The following is a 19,104-nucleotide window of genomic DNA, read 5'->3' as shown; positions in this document are numbered from 1 at the left end:
TGAATTACTATTTTGCGCATTCAAAAGAAAGAAGAATAACTTTGTATATGAGAATTAACGAAGAAAAATTTCTTCATTTTGAGTTGAACTTACTCAAATTTTGAACAAAATATTTTTTTCTTATTTTGAGTAAAAATTATTCAAGTTTTGACAATATCGTCCCTTAACGCAAACATGAGTAGATAGGTGGTAACTCAAGTTTAGAGTACGTGCACTTTTTATGAATTTGAGTGATGTGTCACTCAATTTTGAGTTGTGTTCAATGAGGGCGTTGCTTATTTTCAGTGATGACTAAGGCTGTGAACCATTTCGTGGTTAATTCTAACTTTTGGTTAAAATCTGACACTCGAGTGGTTAATTTGATGTTGTCAAAAATAACCTTGCTTGACAGCATGGTTATTTTTGACAGATCGATGGTTATTTTCGTCACTGAAAAAAATCTTGCAATGAAAATTCTTAAAACACGTTCATTAAAATGATATTATTTTTTAGTAATGACGTTTTTAATGATCGTGTAAGCACAGACTAACAGACATAACACTATAAGTAAATTCTTATAAAAATAAATTTTAACCACGAAATGGTTCACAGCCTAAGTAATGATAATCCGAATTTGCATGGAGAACTCGTAATTACTGCACCCTACATGTTCATTAAAATGATATTATTTTTAAGTAATGACACTTTTAATTATGGTGTAAGGTCCGCTATTGCTTAGTGATCATTAAAAATGACAAAAATAATTCTCGTGTAAGAGCCGCTATACAGTCAACTTTCATAAATAATTCAGCAGGGCCCATGGAAAGCAAAAGTTGGAAGCAGGGCCCATAGAAAGTGGAAAGTACTTATCGGGACAGACAGGACGTGTAACATGTATCATGTATCGAATTGGGTTTCTTTTTACACGGATTTTCGAATTTACGTGGTTTTTTATGAGGGCTTTCGAAGATATGCGTCTCTACGGTCAATAAGAATATGTCTCCTTAATGCCCCGTTTACACTTCTGCTGGTTGCCAGCATGCTGGTGTCAGTGTACTGCCCTCTTAGGAAAAAACGTTCAACTGCGGTCCAATGATCTAAAGTATTATGTACGATTCAGACGATCCGGCTTCTTCCGTCACCGTCACCGGAACGTCAGCCTCCGTCAAAATTAATCAAACGAGTTTTCCCTTTGCACATTCACACGATCCAGCAGAGATCCGGAACGTCAACGTCCGTCAACGGCAAGCTCCGTGAACATTTCTCCGAAAGAATATTTGACACATGCACGATTCATATGATTACGGTATTGAGCTGACGTTTGTTATGTATGTATTCGGTGTCAAGATCCCACTCTTAAACAAAATATACCACATATAGGTAATTAAATTTATCAGTAGATTTGCAAAGTACGTTACGTTGGTGAGTGGAACACATTGTTTTGTTTTTTCCTCTTTCTAGCCAATTTTGAAAGTTATTTATTCGATTAAAAGGTAGGAAAACAACAGATTGATTGGCTTCCAAAGCTCCCAGATTTTGTATTAGTGGAATAAAATTGTGCGAAACTAATTTCTTAAAATTCTGCGTGTAAGAAAATGACATGACGGACACGGATAGGAAACCGGATCGTGTGAATTAGAATGACGGTGACGGACGTTGACGTTCCGGTGACGGTGACGGAAGAAGCCGGACGGTCTGAATCGTACTTTAGACCAACGAAGGACCACCGTTGAACGCTTTTTTTTCTAAGAGGGCAGTACACTGACACCAGCATGCTGGCAGCCAGCAGAAGTGTAAACGGGGCTTAAATAAGCTCACCAGTTTAGGATACAGACTCTCATAGTAACAGACTGGCGAATACCTCTTAAGGAGCCAAACGAACCGTCAAACTCCTATGCTCTAGCATAAGAATTTGACGGTTCGTCTGGCTTCCAAAGAAGTATTCGCCGGTCTGTTACTATGAGAGTCTGTAGTTTAGTTTGTAATTCATCCCAAAGTCAGTTCAAGTTGGTAACCAATTCCAGGTTAAGGTAGCGCTTCGCCGTGGTCAGGTCGAAGCTAGACAACTCACTTCTTCCTCTTGCTTTGTCGCCGAAATTTCACCCTAAATTTCGAATTTCTAAAATACTAACCCGATTCACGAAAAATCAAAAACATACGATTGTAGGGAAATGATTTTACTATGCATTTGGCGAAAAATATCAGTTAGAAAGCTTTTCTTTCGCGAGATTTCGTGCGAGTTTTGTTAAAATTTGGTTTTCTTTTTTCCTTTTCTCGCTATAAACAACTCGCATATGTAGGGATGTGCTACGTTTTCAACAAAGCGTCAAAGCTAGTAGCGATGAAAATCATTACTGATTTCTGGTTCTACTGAAACATGAATAGAAATTATTTTACAAAGTAGTAACACTTACTTACATTTTCTACTCATCTATATTCAACGTTTACGCAGAGAGAACGGACAACGAAAACAAAAGAAATGTTGTTAGCGTCTACCGCATGTAGCATTTTGCACACCCCAGTGCATGCGTTGACATTATGTGCGTGCGAAAGAATAAGGAAAAACTCATTTATTTTTATAACTCGCACGAAATCTTTCGATAAATATGTTTATCAGGCACAATTTATATACGAATCGATAGAAAAATTAATTATCTAGAATCGTATGTTCTTGGAATTTCCGTTTTCTTCCCCGTTTTCTCACAATTTTGGGTAAAGTGCGTGAAACCCCGGGATAGGCAGCGAACTCCCGTGACCACGGCGAAGCGCTACCTTAAGACCCACCGACCAATTGTTTATTTCTACCTTCACTCAAATAAAATCCGCTAACGATTTGGAATGCATTACAATTTCCCATTGAACATCGAGTCAAATGGTATCGGTTCTCGATTGATTGCTACACTATAATCTGAGTTTACCTAGAAACCCCCCAAAAAATCACAAACGATAGATCTAGTTCGGTGTGGATTGACTGGGTGAAACTTCTTCATGAGAAATGCGATTTAGTTCCATGAGTTAGTTGGTTTTTAAAGTTTATTTACTTTCAGGAAATACAATCGCAGGGAAATTTTGACTATTGTTTATTTTTCTAGAAACTATAATAATTTAGAAAATTTTTATGCTAGCTAAAAGTAACTTTTGAATAATTTTACGTGTGATTCGAGTTACGAAACCTATGCTGCATTTAAAAGTTCAAAACAAATCAATAAACCGAATGATGAGTCGTCGCTCTTCCGGAAAGTCCGTAAAGCGGCAACATTTTCTCTCCTTATCCATGATGACTAAGATGTTCATTCTGAGGTTGAATGATATCCATTGTCAATATTATTTCAAGTCACTCTTTTCTTTTAACGATGCAATTGAAAAGTTTCAGATTTCAGATTGATTTGTTCCTGAATCCTTTACCGAAAACTTTACACTAGTGTTTGTAATCATCCGTGTGAATACGCATATGGACAGCTAGGTATTCCTTAGTGGTAAAATCTTTCACACATATGACGCATTCATACTTCTCGCCGGTATGAATACGTTTATGTCTCCCGAGGGTAGTACTATGCTTAAAACTTTTGTCGCATACTTCGCACTTATAATTGTATTCTTGCTTGTGAGCAGTCATATGTTTTAATAGATACTCTCTAAGGACAAAATCTTTCTCGCATACAGTGCACTTGTACGGTCGCTCAGCATTGTGAATTGTTTTATGAGCCTTCATTCGACGCTTAGATACTTCTTTACCGCATACATCACAATTGATTAGTTGCTTGCCTGTATGACTGTGTTCGTGCTCGTTCAAGAGTATCCTGGATACGAATCCTTTGCCACACACATTACACTCATACATATGATCACCCGTGTGAATATACATGTGTCTGTCTAAATCAGACCTAATGGGGAAATCTTTTCCACATACAGTGCATTTATAAGCCCGTTCAGCTTTATGGCTGTATACGTGGTTCTTCAAAAACGTTCTGGTTGTGAAACCTTTGCCACACACATCACAAGTATGTTCGTAATAGCCCGTGTGAACATACTCATGCTTATCTAGGAAATACTTGGTGGGAAACTCTGTTCCACATATAGCGCATACATACTTCTGAACCGAATGAAGACGAATATCTTTCGAAAGGCCTGCACATTGTTGTCTGTGTGTCGTGAGGTTTGAACTATGATTAAAGCCTTTGTCACACACTTTGCACCTGTACTTGTAATCTTTTTCGTGAATAGTCATATGTCTGGATAGATATACTTTAAGGGCAAAATCTTTTTCGCATACAGTGCACTTGTACGGACGCTCACCGGTGTGAATCGTTCTGTGCTCATTCAATCGTTGTTTAGATGATAGTTCTTTGCCGCACACATCACAATTGTATAGGTTGCTACCAGTGTGTGCAATCATATGCTTGGTCAGGGCGGTTTTCAGTGGAAACTTTTCCCCACAAATGTCGCAATTATAAGGCATCTTGCTTTCATGTACTAAGACGACCTTTTAAACATCAGTTTCATCGACAGACATCGATTTTTGGAGAGGAAATATCACATCTCGTGCATGACAAGATACAATATTGTCCCGGGTTGGCGGTTCAATGCTTCAATTCGTATGTTCGAGCCCCGATCTGGAAGGTTTCGTAGTGTCAGTAGAATCGTAGCAGCAGCCAGGTAATGGTTCTGTACACACTGAATCGGCTGCGAAGTCTGTTGAAACAGAAGGTCAAATTCCACTACAGGAATGTAATACCAAGGCTTTGCTTTGCATGACAAGATTCCAGTTTCCTAGAAGCAAATATTCATGAACTGGAGTTACGGTTACCATCAATTGTAACTACGATAGTAAATGATTGACTCACCTTCGTATAATTTCATAAAATTTATCAAAGCTTTCCGCTCTCTAATGTCGAGTTCTTCAGAGTGATTGTTTATGTTTTCTTCGTTTTCTTGTAATGCTTGTAATCCTTTAGAAGAATTGCCATCAATACATATTCATTTATGTCAAATCTTTGCAAATCGGGAGATAATCCATAGAACGGAACCAAATCCGAAAAGGGAAGACGCCGACTAGATAATTTCACCTCAGACTAATATCTCATTTAGTATCCACTATACAGTGCACAAAAGGATTTTTTCGGGGAGTTTTGAAGAAGCACTTTCAAGCTTTATATCTTTATAATCCTTTTTTTTATCTTTTCAGACTCACCGTCGGAACCTGCAGAAAACCAGGAGGAACTTCAAGCAGCAAAAAAGGAACGATGCCAAGGCAGATCCCCAAGCTGGAAACACCAGTGAAGCAGAATTTTGGAGCAAACACTAAGTACAACTTATACGTTTTACGTTTGAAACTGAAGTGAAGTTCCAGCTTCCAGCTTACTTTTATTCTTGTTTTGTTTCTTCTCGCTTCTTCGAGACAGAGATGCCAGGTAAAAATTTCAAATATCTTCAGACAGGGTTGCAAAAGTCTGTATATCCGAAAAAAAAGTCTGCAGTTAGCAAGTATGGCAAGTATGATACGCTTAACTAACTTGCCGAGCAAAAAAAAAGGTCGCACCAATTTCAAAAGTCTGTAAATTTTGAGCGAAAGTCTGTGAAAAACTCGATTTTCAAAAGTCTGCACAACGAAAAATATCTGCAGCACTATGTCCGAAATCTGCTGACAACACAGACATTCCTGCAGATCTGGTATCTCTGCTTCGAGATGACATTTGTATAGCGGCCCTTACACGAGTCATTAAAAATGTCATCACTAAATAATAATATTATTTTAATGAACGTATGTGGTGTACGTAGGACGTACTAATGACGAGTTTTCTATACAAATTTGAAATACATCATTACTTAGTCATCATTAAAAATAACAAAAATAATCCTCGTGTAAGGGCCGCTTATCGAAAGTACTCTAATATGCACTGAGTTAAAAGAACCTTTAAATTTCATATTAATTATACATAACACCAAGTATTTTAACTCTCAAATCTGCATAAAATGTTCAAAGCGACGAATGTAACAATGACCCATGGATTTTTTGTAACTTTGAGCGATAAATTATTCACAATTGGTTTCGTACGATTGTTTTTTTCTATTTGATACGAATTAAATTGGAGTTTTTACTTGAGGATACCGCAAAGATGCAAGCTCATTTCAGTATCTGTTTAAACACGTCCAGAAACTAATTAAAGCAAACATTAATAAGTCATTTAATATTTTCGTCTAGAAAAGATTCTGATATTCGAATGACTTCTATATTCGATTGCAAAATTCGGTATGGTATCGATTGATCTAATTAATTATGCACAATTCTGCTAGCGAAGATAAATCCTACGAATATATCGTAGTTAGTTACAGACTTGAGGTCTATATGATTGTTCACAAGATATGTCGTGTAATTACCGAAAAATTAATCGACGATGCAATGCCGAAACCAACAGAAGATATGTGGAAGAAGATTGCTAACGATTTTTGTGAAATTTCCCCCTGTGTCTTGGAACCTTGGGTGGAAAGCATGTGACAACTCAAGTACCTGCCAATTGGTATATTGTCGCAAAACTGAAATGTAGAGGCGCTGCTTGTTTAGAGATGATACTTTCAGCTAGAGCTGTCAAATCGGTAGAAAAATTGCTAATTACTCCACCTTTTCAACGATTTCTTATGAAAACGGGCAAATTCATTTGAAAAATCATAGTAGAAATTGAAGAAAAAGTTTTTACTCTGAGGCGGTAATGTTGATCTTAGTTCATTGTGCGTAATCTACCGTTTATTCAGAATAGAGCTTTAAACTTGGTTTGATACCATTTTTCAAATGTCTGGAAATAACAAATAAAGTATCCGATATAAATAATACTCGATCGCTATACATTCTAGTCCTCGAGAAATCAACGTTACACTGGTTTCTCTTTAAAAGAATGTTGATCCGAAAAAACCTAACCTTACCCAATTTCACACATTTCTGGAGATTTTCCATGTTTAATCGTAGTTTACACTAAAAAAAAGTAGTAGTAATCACTATGAAATCGATTTTCTTCTACTCCGAATGTACTTTTATTGCTAATATCTATTTGTACTCTTGAATAAACGATAAAAATGTTGCATATCACTACTGCCGATATGAAAATTTCCGAAAGAATCCTCCTTTTCTTGGTTCCATTTTTCATTGGCAGGTGTCCTTACCGGTAAATCAGCTTTGCGACAATTTGCCAATAGTAACTTTGAGTCAACGCATGCTTTGACCGTGCTTCGGACGTGTGTCGATACAGACACGGGTACGTCACGGTTTAATAAAAATATTCACATGGAGCTGCATTAAACAAATTTGAAGCGAAACCCGGACGAGATCCGGTCCAGTCCCGTTCCGGATACGTCACGGCCTAGTGTGAATAGCGCTTTACTCTTTGCAAAACTTCCAAGTTAAAACTACAAGCTTTCGATTTATATTGAAAACGCTCAAGAAGTTGCAGTAATGGCTCCGTAATAAAGGAAAGAGAAATTAAACAAAGAGAGGTTCTCATTTGCAATTAGGCTCTTTTGTCGTGGGACTGTCAAATTGTATGGATGCGCAGTGCTGTTGTTTTGGCGCGTACGGATCCCCGAAATTAGATGAAAAGTACTCAAAATTAGGCAGTTTGTCGGTTTATTTTTTTTCTACTTATCAACATAGTTGCAATTCGTACAGATTTGTCTGTAATATTCAGATTTTTATGTGCTCTTACTGATTGTATACAGATTACGATTTAAAAACCCGTTTTAGAAGAAAGTATATTAGAATAAATCTAATGAACTTTTTCGATTGGCCGCTCAGTCGTATGAAGGCGAAGATGAATCTCCAATTTTTGTTGTCTGATGAATCTTTTGCCACATACGCTGCATTTGAAGGGTCGCTCATCCGTATGAATGCGTTCGTGCTCCTTTAAAAACGAAAGGTAATAAAAGCGTTTGTCACACACATCACATTTGTATCTATGCTCGCCCGTGTGGCTCCGCATGTGACCGGTTAGACCACGTTTAGATTTTAAATTTTTATTACATATGGTACATATATGTGACAGCTCTTCCCGATGAATATTCATGTGCTGGGATAGATAACGTTTAAATGAAAAACCTTTTCCGCATACAGCACAATTGTACGGTCGCTCACCTGTATGACGGCGCTCGTATTCTCTCAAGACTAATTTGTCCATCAATTCTTTGCCGCACACACCACACTCATGGTTAGAGTGATACTTAAAGGCAATATCTTTTTCGCATACAGTACCACACGCATCACACTTAAGTCGGTAATCACCGGTATGGACATGCATGTGATTACTGAGCTGATGCTCATTAAGAAAATCTTTTTCGCAGACGGTGCATTTATACATCACGTCCATATGCAGCCGTTTGTGTTTCGTAAAGCTTGAGCTATCGTTAACACCTTTGTCACACACTTCACACTTGTACTTGTAATCACTTTTGTGAATTAACATGTGTCTGGTGAGGTAAGACTTAAGCGGGAAATCTTTTCCACATACGATGCATTTGAAAGGTCGTTCACCTGTATGACTAAGTTCGTGGTCTTTCAAGATTGATTTGTCTCTGAATCCTTTGCCGCAAGCATTACACTTGTGTTTGTAATCAGCCGTGTGAATGCGCATGTGTATATCTAGGTAATCCTTAGTGGTGAAATCTTTCACGCATATGACGCATGCAAACTTCTCGTCTGTATGAATACGTTTGTGTCTCGCCAGGGTGGTACTATGATTAAAACTTTTGTCGCATACCTCGCACTTATATCTGTACTCTTGTTTGTGAGTAGACATATGTTTGGATAGATAATTTTTAACGGCAAAATCTTTTCCGCATACAGTGCACTTGTACGGTCGCTCACCATTGTGAATCGTTTTGTGATCCCTTAAACGTTGCTTAGATGCTACTTCTTTACCGCATACATCACAATTGTATAGGTTGTTATCAGCATGCGCGACCATATGCTTGCTTAGGGCTTTCTTGTACAAATACTTTTTTCCACAAATGTCACAATTGAAAGTTTGCTCGGCCTCATGTACTAGGTTCGAGTCACAAATCGGATAATCATTTTCATTTGAAGCATCGACTGTCTGACAGGAAGGTGCTTTAGGACTGCTCGGTTGTCCCTCCTTCTCCAGTATCTGCTCATGGCCAAAATCCATTTTTCTGGAAATAAGGAAATCTTTATAAAATGGATCTAGTTACCAGTAACAGATGTAACTACGTTGAGTACGTATGATTGACGAATGATTTCATTCAATTTACAAAATTCGTTCGCTTTCAGATTTGTGTCGAGTCCTTCGCGGTAATTGTTGATGTTTTATAGAGCTGACAGGTGAAAATTTCCAATAAAATAAAGTCCGTGAACTAGTCGATTGGAAGTTCTCGATAAAATATAATGCACGAAATTGGTTAAGCGAGCAAAGGAACGAGCACGGCTATGTTAAATGTTTGTACATTTCGACGAATGTCTGCGAATAAACACGGTTTACAAAAGTCTGTGATCAAAACATGTCAGTCAACTTGTTTAAAGGGTTTGAAGTATCTACACGCTTAGAAAAGGTTACTCAGAGTTCGAGTACTAGTTACTCATTTTCAAAGAAATCATGCGCACAAAAAAATAACGTTGGTCAATTTGAGAGCTTTTGTTGGTTCTTTCATTGCAGAGAGTAAAAGCTATCAATTTAAGAGCTGGAAAACTTTTATTTCGAAAGTGGTTCTGCATTGAGTAAAGAAAGCTATTGGCACATTGTCGCAAAGCTGAATTACCGGTAGCACTTACGTACCTGTCAATGAAAAATGGAAACCAAGAAAAGAAGGATTCTTTCGAAAATTTTCTCATCGGCAATAGTTATTTGCAACATTTTTATCGTTTATTCAATAGTACAAATAGATATCAGGAACAAAAGTACACTCGGAGTAGAAAAAATCGATTTCAAAGTGATTACTACTACTTTTTTTTGTGTAAACTTAAATGTAGAAACATGGAAAATCTTCAACAATGTGTGAAATTGGGTAAGGTTAGTTTTTTTCGGATCAACATTTTTTTAAACAGAAACCAGTATAATGTTGATTTATCGAGTACTAGAATGTATAGCGACCGAGTACTATTTATTTTGGATACTTTATTTGTTATTTCCAGGCATTTGGTATCAAACCATAATCGCATATTCGCATAATGAATTAAGATCAACATTACTACCTCAGAGTAAAAACTTTTTCTTCAACTTCTACTATGATTTTTTAGAAGAATTTGCTCGTTTTCATAAGAAACCGTTGAAAAGGTGGAGTAATTAAAAATTTTCCTACCGATTTGACAGCTCTTGTATCATCTATAAACAAGCAGCGCCTCTACATTTCAGTTTTGCGACAATGTGCCAATTCATTTCAATTTAGATCATGTTCTTGTTAGAATGATAGTGTACGCATAATAATACAAAAGCTATATCTCCGATTTTCACGAACTTAATTTCATCTCAGAAGCATCCGTGCCTTGAGTGGCTGGCGACGAGCAGCCATGGACCGAGTTAAGTACGATTCAGACCGTCCGGCTTCTTCCGTCAACGACACCGGAACGTCAACGTTCGTCACCGTCATTCTGATTCACACGATCCAGTTTCCTATCCGTGTCCGTCATGTCATTTTCTTACACGCAGAATTTGAAGAACTCAATTTCGCACAATTTTATTCCACTAATACAAAATCTGGGAGCTTTTGAAGTCAATCGATCTGTTGTTTTCCTACCTTTTAATCGAATAAATAACTTTCAAAATTGGCTAGAAAGAGGAAAAAACAAAACAATGTGTTCCACTCACCAACGTAACGAACTTTGCAAATCTACTGATAAGTTTAATTACTTATATGTGGTATATTTCGTTTAAGAGTGGGATCTTGACACCGAATACATACATAACAAACGTCAGCTCAATACCGTAATCATATGAATCGTGCATGTGTGCGATAATCACAGTCCGTCAAATATTCTTTCGGAGAAATGTTGACGGAGCTTGCCGTTGACGGTTCGGATCTCTGCTGGATCGTGTGAATGCGCAAAGGGAAAACTCATTTGACTAATTTTGACGGAGGCTGACGTTCCGGTGACGGTGACGGAAGAAGCCCGATCGTCTGAATCGTACATTATGTGGAGACGTATGCTTGATACAGCAAAGGACACCCCAGGACTATAGCTGTTAGGTAAGGTAAGGTAAGTACAAATAAAACATTTCTCAGTAAACGAGTAGATTTTACCCAAACATCGTTTTCAGTGGAAGAACTCAAATTTGAATAACTCTAAATTGGAGTTGTTTCCCTTGTTCTATGGATGAGTGGGATTTTACTCATTTTTGAGTAACTAATTTTTAAGCGTGTACATATCTGACATCTCTGGTAGTGTTGCCAGGTCATTTTCATAAAATCATATCACGTGAAATGCATTCAAATATCAAATTGAATATGTTACGTGACGTTAAGCATAATCAAATATTGCGCTCTCATGGTTGCAGATTGAAAATGAACTGTTATCGCTGCAGACTATTACTAATAATATAACAAAAAAAACATCTCAAACTATTCTTAATTTTTGTTGCCCATTTTACACATCATTAGCTTAAACTACCCCAAGCAAGGGCCTGTGCCCTTGCCATACTCTCTAGAACTTTGAACCATATAAGTAAACTTTTGCTATTTTGACCGTGATTATGATTGCGAAAAATTTTCGGAATGTAAAGGAAATGACATGGAGATACGCAAAATATGCAGATTGAAATAGACAATTTCCTGTGCTATTTTTTGCTTTATATACAAATGTTACAATTATATGACAGCTACATGAGCTATGATGAAATAGTATATAACAAACTAGAAAATCTGGATTGTACGTTTGTAAAGCCACTCGCCTGTATGATTGAGTTTTTGATTTTTCAAGAGTGATATGTTTATGAATGCTTAGCTTTACACATGTGTTTTGTATTCCCTTTCATGTATAAACATGTGTTTGGATAGGTAAGGTTTAATGGGAAAATCTTTTCCGCATACAGTGCATTTGTAGGGTCGCTCACCAGTGTGAAGGCGCATGTGTAGAGCAAGGTTTGTTTTAGCGAAAAAATCTTTGCTGCATACCGTGCATTTGTAAGGTCGCTCACCTGTGTGACTATGTTCGTGATTTTTCAACAGTGATCTGTTAATGAATTCTTTGTCGCACACATTGCACTTATGCTTGTAATCATCTGTGTGACTATGCAAGTGTTTTCTTAGGTAATATTTGGTGGAAAAATCTTTTTCGCATACGGTACATTTGTACGGTCGTTCACCCGTATGACTGTGTTCATGGTCTTTCAAGAGTGATTTGTTTCTGAATCCTTTGGCACACACCGCACACTTATGATCGTAATCATTCGTGTGACTAAGCATATGTTTACTTAGGTAGTACTTAGTGGTAAACTCTTTTTCGCATACAGTGCATTTATATTTCTCGTTCGTATGAATGCGTTTGTGTTTCGAGAGGCTAGTACTATGATTGAAGCCTTCACCACAGACGTCGCACTTATGCTTGTAATCATTTACGTGAATAGACATGTGTCTGGTTAGATAAGATTTAATAACAAAATCTTTTCCGCATACAGTGCAACTATGCGGTCGTTCGCCAGTGTGAAGAAGCATGTGTTGAGCAAGCATAATTTTGGACGAAAAATCTTTTTCGCATAAGGTGCATTTATACGGTCGCTCACCCGTATGAACGTTTTTGTGATCCATCAATCGTTGACTAGACATTAGTTCTTTGCCACATACATTACATTTGTACGGTTTGTCTCCAGTATGACTGTACATGTGGTGATCTAGGTAATATTTAGTGGTAAAATCTTTTTTGCATATGACGCATGTGAACTTTTCATTCATATGGATATGTTTGTGTTTCGAGAGGCTTGCGCTATGATAAAAACTTTTGCCACACACTTCGCACTTGTACCTGTAATCTTTGTCGTGTGCTGACATGTGTCTTGATAGGTAAGACTTGGCAGCAAATTCTTTTTCGCATAAAGTGCACTTGTACGGCCGCTCGCCGATGTGAATGTTTTTGTGGTCCGTAAACCGCTGACTAGACCGAAACTCTTTGTAGCACACGTCGCATTTGTATGGTTTATCAGTGTGAACGATCGTATGCTTGATCATAGCGTTTGCTAGTGAGAATCTTTTTCCACAAATGTCACATTCAAAAGGCCGTTTGTCTTCAGATGCTAAGGCGTGTTGGTGGTAATCACACTTCCGCGGAAACTCTTTGTCACAAAACTGACATTCGTATTGATTTGGATCTAAGCTGGATGGAGAGAAAAGTTCTAATGGGCTGTTTGGTGCTCCCTCCTTCTTTGGTATACCTTCACGTGCGTTGGAAGATTCCATTATCTGAAAATACGGAAATCTTCATGAGTTGGACATACGGCTACCAACAACTGCAACTGCGCTATAACATACTTGACTTACCATCGTTTAATTTCTACTAAAAATGTACCAAATTTGTTTGTTTTCACTTCTATGTCTATCACGGACCGCGGTGATCGTATTTGTTGATGTTTTCTTGTGGGCAGAGTTGCCATTAATACATATTGAAATTAGTGATTGGGGAAGGGGTCCAATTTTGACTTCGTGCACTTTTTATGAAATTGAGTGGCTCGTGGCACTCATTTTCGAGTTGTGTTCAACAAGGCGCCATTAATAAATTACGTCATGCCAAATTTCTATAAACCCCAATATAATAATAATAGGATAGATCAATTATTCAATCATTTTGATGATTTTTTAAAACAAAAAACGGGATAGATCAATTATTCAATCATTTTGATGATTTTTTAAAACAAAAAACGGCTCTCTCTTTTTTTATAAAATTCAGGGGTTTTTGGTTACAATGTAACCGGTTTGAGCGAAAAGTACATATATTTTTTTTCTTCGCGTTTTGCACGAAAGCTAAATCGACGACACGACCAGGCACTCCGAAGAAAAATCACATTAAAACTGTTCGCTAACGATTCACCGCCAGTTACCACAAATCTAGCGACCCCTTGTAAATGATAAAAATAATCTTCTCGAGCAACACTGTTTAAGTTGCTATGGACTAGTTACCAAGGAACCCCAAAACAAATAAGCATGTTTTGAAAGCGGTGGAATAGTTCTATTAGTGTCCAACTGCGTCCAAATTAAGCAGAAATGCATTTAAATGAACTCGATTTTCGGAATTTAATCGAAACTATGGATCAAACCAACGAACGAGGACAATGATCTGCTTCCAGCGATTCATCCGTACACTTCAACTGCTAGCTTTTCTGGGCAGTAGGATTCGGTGTAATATGCCGGTGTCAAAATTGTTTTGTGTCGGTTGATTGCGCAGCAGTAGAAACAGTATTTCACCTTGTTGGCCACTATTCGAGGATTACTAGTGAAATTCCACAATGAAATCATTTTACCATATGTTATGCAGGTACCGCAGAGCACTAGCTCGTTGTCGGTCATTTCCATGTCTTCCTTCTCACACAACGGTTTCAAGTCAAGACCTGAATTTTGAACTTGGCTTTATAAAAGACATAACTCATACTCTTCAATTTTTACATTACGCTCGAGGCAGGTAAATCCATTGAAATGTTCCGTAATATAATAACCGATCTGAAATTTATTTTGTTTACATTCATCTTGCCTTCGATATGCAGTAACCAAGGATATGGTGACTGTTATTCAAAATAAATAAATATATCAACTAGTGCTGCCAGTTTAAAAAAATTCACTAGCGTTTCCGATTTGACATTTCCAGTTACTGAGGGGTAGTTAAATTTACGATACAGTTTTGATAGACGAGTGGCAGGTCGTGTCGTCGGCTAAATGTTCACATTCTGCGGAGGGAAGTCAGTCGTCACGTCATTTTCCATTTCATCTAATTTTTCAAGGAACGCACAAAAATTAATAATTTTGTTTTGTAATTTCAAGTAATAATAATTGCTATATCAAACTCGAAAAATTAAACCCCTCCGTCTGAGCTATGTTGCACCTGACACATTTTGTTCTCCGGTTACACAGGAATCAAACGAGGAAAGGAGAAACCGAACACGGCATCGGAAAGTGTCATTTAGGGTTTAACCATTTTTGTCAGTACATAACAGTTTATGTTGAACTGTTATGTTACCAAGCAGTTCAACATAAACCGCTAGACAGACATAAAGTTTCTGCTAATTGCACAACACTTTTTTAGTGTAGTCTAACATTACATAACAGTATTGAACAGGCTTGGTAACATAACAGTTCAGCATAAACTGTTATTTACTGACGAGACGAAACATAAAGTATACCAATCGGAAAGTGGACAAATGAAGGTTTTTTTCGTCTAGTAGTTTTCCATCATAAAACGCTGGAGTGTCGCTCACCACGTTATTATTAATAACTCGTTTCTGAGGAACCAGTCGTATGTTACAACCAAATACAAATAATAATACCCCTAAGTCCCATATAAACGAATCGCCAATGTTTGGTTCACAGCATGAACAAGTAAGCCTAGCAAATATCTCCCTTTCGTTGCGATAGTGTGAAACTGTGAAAGGAGATCGTTTCTGGCAACGCTTTATGCTAGTTGCTACGGTGCAAAACAAACTTGTTTGTTTATGTTTATCGTTGCTGTATTAAACTGCAACAAGCGAAGCTTTCGAAATGGTAATGATACTCATATTTCTATTTTACTTAAACTTAGTACTATGTATTTCAGTATACAGAATTTATAGATGGTGTTCTATTAGAGAAGTGGGCTCTTCGTATTTTCATCGACTAGTTCAAATTCCATCATAAGGACGATGCTTAACAACATATCAAACTGCAGGAACAGGATTTCAGTAAATAAAACTCAACTCCGTCTGCAAATATATAAGCTCATAAGCCACACACACATGTACACCATATATATATATATATATATATATATATATATATATATATATATATATATATATATATATATATATATATATATATATATATATATATATATATATATATATATATATATATATATATATATATATATATATATATATATATATATATATATATATATAAATATATATATATACACGACTAATTTAAATAATATTTCAATGTACTTATCTTTGTTTTATTACTTGCTGTAAGCATTAGAAATTAGCTGAGGAAAGCTTTCGGTTAGCATTGTAAATAAATGGTAATGATGCAGTTGATGGAATGTATTTTTATTCTGTAACCTCACTATAATAAATATACTGACTTATTAATGAACCGACCTTCGTACCGTTTCTTTTACTTGTTTGACCATCGCCAGAGGAAACACTCAAATCAGTTACAAACATCTTCCACTTTGATATGCCATCGTGATCGTTGTCAATTTTGACGAAGGATTTTTGAAATTTGGTCTAACCGGGAATCATCTAGAATCTGCTGAAAAACATACGAGATTGTTTATCATAATTTAAAATGTTTTTTTTAAACCTTACTTTTCTTATAACCGACATCAGTTCATCGATTCGTACCAATTCCTCGCTAACAACGCCTGTTGGCCCATCATCATCAGTAGTACGTTTTCTGACGGCGCTCACGTGTTACATCAGTTCCTGTTCCTTCATCTCTAGATCAACAAACACTCTGTTCGTTTTGCTGATCATTGAATTAACTTGTTTGTAGAGCATTTGGCTGCTTCATCTCTCCAGTTTTACAATACCTCGGTTAAGATTATAGTTATTCTGACTTCGCTTGTGTTTACATATTTTTCACTATAATAAACAGTAACTATAGTGAACTTGTTCTTACCCTTCAGTGTTGCTAGTTTTATAAGAAATTCGTTAAAGTACATTGTCACTCTGACAGTGTATCATGACAATGTACCGCACGATGCAAAATGTGTCCTTGAAAAATTGTCGGAGTACTCCGTATTATAATTTGTATTTGTTACAACTATTCGTGAGAAATTCAGTTTCACATGATTCATATCACATTATGTGATTCTATTATACAACAAATGAGAACCCCGCATACAAGTTAAATGATTTGCCCATAATCTTTATGTGCTGAAACGCATACTGGGAGCGAATTTCCTGTATGAAAAAAGGCGGATGGGTAATGTCAGAGACATAACTGGATGTCGTGAATACGAAAACAACTGACATGTTCCTTAACACTTCCGAATATCAATTAGTTGATCAATTGTATGAATTATGCAAGCTTTCCCCTTTGCCACATTTTACACAAAAACAAAGAAGGCTTCACTTGATCTAGATTACTGTGAATTTCACACAGCGAAAAGTGCTAAAATCAAATCAAACAGTTCTAGATTTGCACTAAATTGAGGATATTTACTTTCGATTTGCGAGCAAGAAATCCTAATAGTTCTTTAGAAACTTTTAGAGCCATTAGAACGGCTGATTTTGTGTAATGCTCTCCACCATTGTTTTTTCACCAATGTAAATGACTGGCAGCTGTGACGTAATCGCTCTTGTCGGAAGCGAAACTAGCTTTGCAAACGACACAAAATACATCTGCTCGCAGTGGCGATAGAATCCAAACTAATCCAATTTTTGTTGAGAGGTTTGTTTTTACCTGATTTCGTTTGTAGCTTTTTCACTAATGGGCGGTCCTAACGGCTATAAAAATAGCCGCATACAAAATTTTAATGTCGATTATTTCATTTCGGATTTGCATAATTTATTGAAAGAAACTATCAATATACTGTAGGGATTCGTTTCTAGCATTCAGAAGGACCAAATTTAGGAACTCACTGCGATATACACCACTTTTCGGAACATTTTTCTCGAACGATTTGTTGTTCAGCAGCTGATATTTTGTTCTCTTCCTCAGAACGCGTTCTGATTGGCTGGTGTTGACATGGGTCAAATGAGATAGGTTTTTCAATAGTGTACTGTTGAAATACTTTTTTTTTGTTTCAATTATAGAGGTTTTAACATTAATGTCATTCGCCTCTTCGGGCCAGAAAAACTTTCTGACCCTATGTGCGGGGTTGGGAATCGAACCCAGGCGGGCTGCGTGAAAGGCATCGACTTACCCATTACGCTATACCCGTCCCCCTGTTGAAATACTTCAATGCTTTTGCTATACACGTTTAAGTTGAAAAATTTCGATTCTATTGGTAGTTAGATTATATAAATATTTTCACAGATCACTGAGCTATGAGCTTTAAAAATACGAGCAAGGCAAACGCGCCTTATGGATTATCTCCTTTGATACTCGTTTATTCCAAACATTTCAGAAAAGTTTGATTTTGAATTATTTGAGATTACTGATTTTAGAAAAGCTAATTTTGAATTATTTGAGATTATGTCACACAACTGATAGTTTTATCATAAAATTGTGATCATATTTCCGATGGCGTGTAGCAAAAATTATGTTGATTCGTTAGATACAACAAGAGATATTCACGATCAAAAACTTATCACTCTCTCAGAGGGTAAATTTTGAAAAGGCACCCCATAGTAAAGTAAGTCGTATTCACGTCAAAAAATCGAAATCAAAATGGCTGATATTCTGCTATCCGACTTGGACATGCCATATCCCTTGTTAGAAGATTTTAAACGAAAGTTTGTTACAGGAAATTTTCAGGAATGGTAAGCTTAACTAAAAATGTCTGCTTTATATTATATTCAGTGTAATTGTGTTTTTTTATTCAATAACATAATATTTTAGGCACACTGCTTAAGCTATATGATGCCATGGGCAATTTATAATTTTATTCAACGACTAACTTAAAACTAGGATAGTATCATTAGGTGATGTCGTATTGAGGTTGCAATGGTCCATTTGGCAAATCCAGCCTTCAGCTGGCGATCAGCAGTGGCCGGTGGATTGAGTATAATCCGTGAGTCCTCCAGGTGACGTTGGTACGTATCTATGAGTCCGCGGAAAACACGCCCAAGCCCCGAAGACCTGGCGGGCTGGCCCGCATGTTGGTCATCGACTGAAGCAGCTTCCGTGGGCGATGATGGTGATGTTACGGAAGAGCATGAAAAAAAAAATATATAGAAGTAAATATTGTGGAAAACGGAGTAAAAATGGGGGGTATGGGAACGAAATGACTAAATTCATGGGTTTTTTTGCTCACTAAACCAACGATGGAAATTGCAAATCTTA

The 19,104-nt window shown here is 36.9% G+C and overlaps 3 protein-coding genes across 6 annotated transcripts; all 3 read right to left on the bottom strand.

The window, feature by feature from the left end:
* Positions 1–3,026: 3,026 nt before the first annotated feature.
* Positions 3,027–5,528, bottom strand: LOC131426331 (zinc finger protein 595-like). Of its 2 annotated transcripts, none has more exons than XM_058588985.1 (2): positions 4,824–5,528; positions 3,027–4,770 (listed from the first exon to the last, which is right to left on the bottom strand). In XM_058588985.1, the coding sequence occupies exon 2, from the start codon at positions 4,436–4,438 to the stop codon at positions 3,398–3,400; it is 1,041 nt and encodes a 346-aa protein (XP_058444968.1). In that variant the 5' UTR covers positions 4,439–4,770; positions 4,824–5,528; the 3' UTR covers positions 3,027–3,397. The 2 variants fall into 2 exon arrangements, with proteins under 2 accessions (XP_058444968.1, XP_058444967.1); XM_058588984.1 differs by having other exon boundaries at positions 3,027–4,749.
* A 2,058-nt stretch (positions 5,529–7,586) lies between these two features.
* On the bottom strand, positions 7,587–9,493 carry LOC131426328 (zinc finger protein 761-like). 2 transcript variants are annotated; one of them, XM_058588977.1, is made up of 3 exons: positions 9,191–9,493; positions 8,099–9,132; positions 7,854–8,033 (listed from the first exon to the last, which is right to left on the bottom strand). In XM_058588977.1, exons 1-3 carry the CDS (start codon positions 9,220–9,222, stop codon positions 7,984–7,986), a joined length of 1,116 nt encoding a protein of 371 aa, XP_058444960.1. In that variant the 5' UTR covers positions 9,223–9,493; the 3' UTR covers positions 7,854–7,983. The 2 variants fall into 2 exon arrangements, with proteins under 2 accessions (XP_058444959.1, XP_058444960.1); XM_058588976.1 differs by having other exon boundaries at positions 7,587–9,132.
* A 2,255-nt stretch (positions 9,494–11,748) lies between these two features.
* LOC131426327 (zinc finger protein 501-like) lies at positions 11,749–13,569 on the bottom strand. Of its 2 annotated transcripts, none has more exons than XM_058588975.1 (2): positions 13,444–13,569; positions 11,749–13,381 (listed from the first exon to the last, which is right to left on the bottom strand). In XM_058588975.1, the coding sequence occupies exon 2, from the start codon at positions 13,360–13,362 to the stop codon at positions 11,917–11,919; it is 1,446 nt and encodes a 481-aa protein (XP_058444958.1). In that variant the 5' UTR covers positions 13,363–13,381; positions 13,444–13,569; the 3' UTR covers positions 11,749–11,916. The 2 variants fall into 2 exon arrangements, with proteins under 2 accessions (XP_058444958.1, XP_058444957.1); XM_058588974.1 differs by having other exon boundaries at positions 11,749–13,365.
* Positions 13,570–19,104: the final 5,535 nt, after the last annotated feature.

This window comes from Malaya genurostris, chromosome 1 (genome assembly GCF_030247185.1).
Source record: "Malaya genurostris strain Urasoe2022 chromosome 1, Malgen_1.1, whole genome shotgun sequence".
Taxonomy (NCBI): domain Eukaryota; kingdom Metazoa; phylum Arthropoda; class Insecta; order Diptera; family Culicidae; genus Malaya; species Malaya genurostris.
The sequence above is the reverse complement of the archived record's forward strand: the minus strand, read 5'-3'. Positions and strand labels throughout refer to the sequence as shown.

Coding starts and splice junctions, on each gene's coding strand:
- LOC131426331 (XM_058588985.1), bottom strand. CDS start 4,438: ATGCCTTATAATTGCGACATTTGTGGGGAAAAGTTTCCACTGAAAACC.
- LOC131426328 (XM_058588976.1), bottom strand. CDS start 9,222: ATGAAATCATTCGTCAATCATACGTACTCAAC. Junction 9,133..9,190: donor GTCAATCATACGTACTCAAC/GTAGTTACATCT, acceptor CCTTATTTCCAG/AAAAATGGATTTTGGCCATG.